Here is a 3,949-nt window from a genome sequence, read left to right as displayed (position 1 = left end):
TTTTTTTTTGTTGTGGCTGCGTAGGGTCGTGTTTGTGCATGTTTTTGGCTTTTTTTTCATTCTCCCTTTTTTGGCTAGTCGTTAGTATTGCTTTACAACTTAAGCCAACAATCACTACAAAAGGACAACAAGTTCAAGGAAAACATGTCGGATGGATATAGGGAAGAATCTCACCCCACCGAGGAGACCCCCGCACAGCGCCGAAGGGTGGAAGGAGCGCCGCAGCGGCCAAGGTGGACGTTATCGAGCTCTATCGAGGATGTCCTTAATGTACGGGTTGGTCAAAGCAACGGAATTTTGCTGAACGACTTCCTTCGGCAGTACATTGGCCCCAGCAGAGCGGTGGGTGAAGACCAAAATGTGTGGATGGAGGTGTTTGTGCAGCAGCCCCGGGCATTCATCGAAGATGAAAATGTTTTGGGCTTAATACTGGCATCGCCGTCTTACACAGCCATAAGGGAAGAAATGGAAGGTGCACGCAGACTTCGTGAAGATGCACGCAAGCTTCGTGAAGATGTACGCAAGCTTACGGAGCGCATGGTGGCCACGCTCCGAGACTGGAAGGACCTTAAAGATAAGAGTATTGTCTCTGCTATTGCACAGACAAAACTGAAGGCAGCTCTTCAGCAGGCGGAGGATGCAGAGAAGGAAAGGTGGGGAAACGAAAAACCTCCCAGACGACCGAGGCTGGAGGGATTCTACGAGTCCGTGTTTAACGCAACGTGGAGTCACGTCATGGGATTTCCTGAGGGCGAAGGGGAAGACATGGTGGTGATAGAGGGCTAACGGCCACAAGAGTTATTATGGGAGTACACGCAGACTGTGTGTACTTTTCTCCCAGTGGGTGGTGAGGAGCAATTCCGTCCACCACGCCCACGACTCATGATCCTTTCCTCTGAAAAGCGATGACTGTACTCGTTGAACCATTCAGTGCCTATTACCGACTGCTACATTAACATTGAGGTGCATCGGGTGTGGAAGATTGTCGAGGGTGATCTAAAAGGAGTGTTTCCCCCTCCAGAGAGAGGCCCACCATGCATGAGACGCCGTCTTTTGGTTGGAACCCCCGGCGTAGGGAAGTCAATGGCGGCTGGCTCCTACCTCCTTTATCAGCTGCTGCACTACGATGCCACGAAGCTCCATGTGGTTGTGTACTGCTTTGGAAGGGGTTTCGCATACTTGTTTGACAGGAGGACACGAACGGTGACAGAATACGAGGGTGAGAGTAATATTGACGATGTTATGGTAAATTTGGCTAGGACTGGAATGAAGGGGTATATTATCATCGATATGGCAAGACAACTTCAAGAACCATCGACTCATGTTGTGCCCTCTGATGAGTGGGGCATCATTATGTTGTCGTCCCCGAACGAAAAGAACTTCCAAGCATGGGCGAATCAGGAGGGTGCTATCGAAATCATCATGAATTGCCCCGATGAAAACGACGTGAAGGCGATGTGTGCGTGGGGGACACGCAATACGACTGAAGAGGAGCAGGCGGAGTATTGGAGAAGGATGCACATGCACATGCATGACGTCGGACCGATTCCACGATGCATCTTTCACGATAATAAATATAGAAAGCGCGTGCGTGATGCCAATAACATCCTGGCAGGTACCGACGCCTCAGATGCTGTACATTATGGGATGATTGGAGGTATGGGAATGTGGCCCTCGAATGACGCTTCTCACAAACTTGTGAAAGTTGTCCGATCAATAACACAAGGTGATGTTGAGGGGTTTGTTAACATGCCGGTCTATTTTTCCATTGAAAGCGAATTAATTGCAAAGTTGCTCGAAGTGGATGAGGAGAATGACATTATTTTTCGACTATTGAAGTACCGGAGAGTGTTGTTGCCGGAACTTTTGGGGCGGCATACTCTGCACGCATTCCTGAGTAGAGTCTTTGTGAAAAATACAATGCCGGGCCTCAGCGAGTTGCCTCCACCAGGACGTCGTCGGCGACAAAGATGTGTGCTGCAATCGAACCCCGAAAAATATCCAAGCAGACCCGTTGCATTAATAGCGCTGGGCCACACTCCTCCGATGTTGGATGTACAATACAAGGTGCTATACATACCGGAGAGCAGAACTTTCCCGCTTGTGGACGGCTTTTTCTTTGTTGGCGCACCGCGGAGGACGATGGTTGCGGTGCAGGTGACGACGGGGGCTGAGCATGACACCAAAACCAGCACGGTGAGGCAGTTCAACGATCTTCCACGGAGTTATTTTAATGACTGGGAAACGTTTGCGGAAGGCTTGTCGTGGGAGATTATTTACGTGCAACATGAGGACAGTACGGCAATAAAAGCGTGGCAGGGGTGTGTTGTCGTCGCGCACGCAAATGTAACGGGCAGCAATGAGCGTGAGGACCCTCAGGCCATTGCGGCATTTTGGAATCAGCAGGTGCGTCAGTACCAGGTAGCGGTATCAGCTGAGAATTTTATACATAAACGACGAACCCAACGTGGGCGACACCCAGAGGGAGAAGGAAAAGGAGGAGGGGAATAAACAGCTTGAGGTTACTGGTGAAATATTTTAGGGAGTATGATATATTGCCGAGTGTGTTTGTGTGTGGGTAGGAGGCGCACTTAGGGACTCGCTCTGCCGTGCGCCAAATGATTATTATGGCCAGCGCTACCACAGCAGCACCTTTTTTTTTGTTTTGTTTGTGTTGTGGTTGCGAGAAAAATTGCGTGGGGAATGATGGCGCCTTGTGGGTGTACGCCGGCAGTATTCCATTGGTGATATCTCCTCGCTGTTCCCAGTTTGTTGCTGCAGAGAGTTTGGGCGAGAGGGTAAGTTTTGCATGCTGAGTGGGCTCACAGGCGGGAAAGCAAATGCGGCGGCCACCACAGCCCAGAAGGCGGGGACAAACCGAATTATTGTGATTGTTTTTGCGTCTTGGCGTGGTGTTTTTCTCTTTTGTTTTTTTGGGTGCCATCGTTTTTGGTTGGCGTGCGGCTCCAATTGGTGGTGCCGCATGCGCCGCTGAGAGCCTCGAGCAAACGCCGTTGACGCCTCTCTTTTGTTGGGTTGCCGTCCTGGGCGCATGTGCCTGTTCCGTCTTGTTCGGGTTGCACGCACTGACAAGGCAGTCTGAGGCCACGGCTGCGCTGGCGTCGCCCTCCCTTGCAAGCGGAACGAGGCAGCAGGAAAGGGGGCTGCCGCTCTTATTCCGCAGGGTTTATTTTGTATTGTTTTTATTTATTTGATGTTTTTTTTTTTTTAATATTACGCCCTACTCCTGCTGCAGTGCACTGAGGGAAGTGGGCGGCGTTGGGGATTTTGTGGGGGCCGTGATGGGAGGTCTCGCCGGCATGCGCACTGCATGTTGCTGCTGGCGGGGTTTGAAGGGGCTGGGCGGGGGAGACGGTAAGTGAGGTGCTTATGAATTTGTTTTTTTTGTTTGATTTATGCGGGAGGCGTCCCACACTGCGGACTCTCCGTGCGGGTGCGTGTGGGTGTTTCTTCGGTCGGCGGCGAGTGTGTGATCGTGCGGCCCACACGTTTGTCGGTGCGGCCTTCGTTATGGGTTCTCGCTCTTCTTTGCAGGGTGCCCAACTGTGAGCGCGGGCAGTGCCCATCGTTTTATTTTATTTTGGTTTCACCTTATTTTTTTCCTCTCAACGCGTTCGGAAGGAAAGAGACCAAACGCTACTTGTTGTTGTGCACATTGAAAGACTCTGCAGTCACCACCAGCAACACACACACACACACACACAATCGTCGAGGCCTGAGCTGATCCAGCACAAGGAGGGAAGGAAGATAATGAGTGAGCAGTGGCACATGCTTAACATGTCCCGGCACCTGTTTTATTTTTCGGTGCTTCTTCTCTGCGTGCTGTTGTTATGCTTTGGAAGTACGGCTGTGCACTCTGAGGAGAGAAGTACGCCAAAAGACGTGGAGCCGCCAGAGGGTATCGATCTTTTTGTGCCTCATCGAACGA

The 3,949-nt window shown here is 51.1% G+C and overlaps 2 protein-coding genes and 1 pseudogene across 2 annotated transcripts, besides 2 other annotated features; all 3 read left to right on the top strand.

The window, feature by feature from the left end:
* Window positions 1-144: 144 nt before the first annotated feature.
* TraAM80_10074 (retrotransposon hot spot (RHS) protein) lies at window positions 145-786 on the top strand (the record flags this gene model as incomplete). Its single annotated transcript, XM_029386723.1, has 1 exon — window positions 145-786. One exon carries the CDS (start codon window positions 145-147, stop codon window positions 784-786), a length of 642 nt encoding a protein of 213 aa, XP_029233423.1.
* A 297-nt stretch (window positions 787-1,083) lies between these two features.
* On the top strand, window positions 1,084-2,511 carry TraAM80_10073 (retrotransposon hot spot protein (RHS); the record flags this gene model as incomplete). The annotated part of the gene is made up of 1 exon (XM_029386722.1): window positions 1,084-2,511. The coding sequence occupies one exon, from the start codon at window positions 1,084-1,086 to the stop codon at window positions 2,509-2,511; it is 1,428 nt and encodes a 475-aa protein (XP_029233422.1).
* Window positions 2,512-2,653: 142 nt separating this feature from the next.
* Window positions 2,654-2,682: a sequence feature (A-rich).
* Window positions 2,683-3,186: 504 nt separating this feature from the next.
* Window positions 3,187-3,230: a sequence feature (A-rich).
* Window positions 3,231-3,559: 329 nt separating this feature from the next.
* TraAM80_10072 (trans-sialidase) lies at window positions 3,560-3,904 on the top strand (annotated as a pseudogene).
* The last annotated feature ends 45 nt before the right edge of the window (window positions 3,905-3,949 follow it).

This window comes from Trypanosoma rangeli (genome assembly GCF_003719475.1).
Source record: "Trypanosoma rangeli strain AM80 chromosome Unknown Tra_15.4_contig_00781, whole genome shotgun sequence".
Taxonomy (NCBI): domain Eukaryota; phylum Euglenozoa; class Kinetoplastea; order Trypanosomatida; family Trypanosomatidae; genus Trypanosoma; species Trypanosoma rangeli.
Note: the sequence above shows the minus strand (reverse complement) of the source record. Positions and strands in the feature narration are given on the sequence as shown.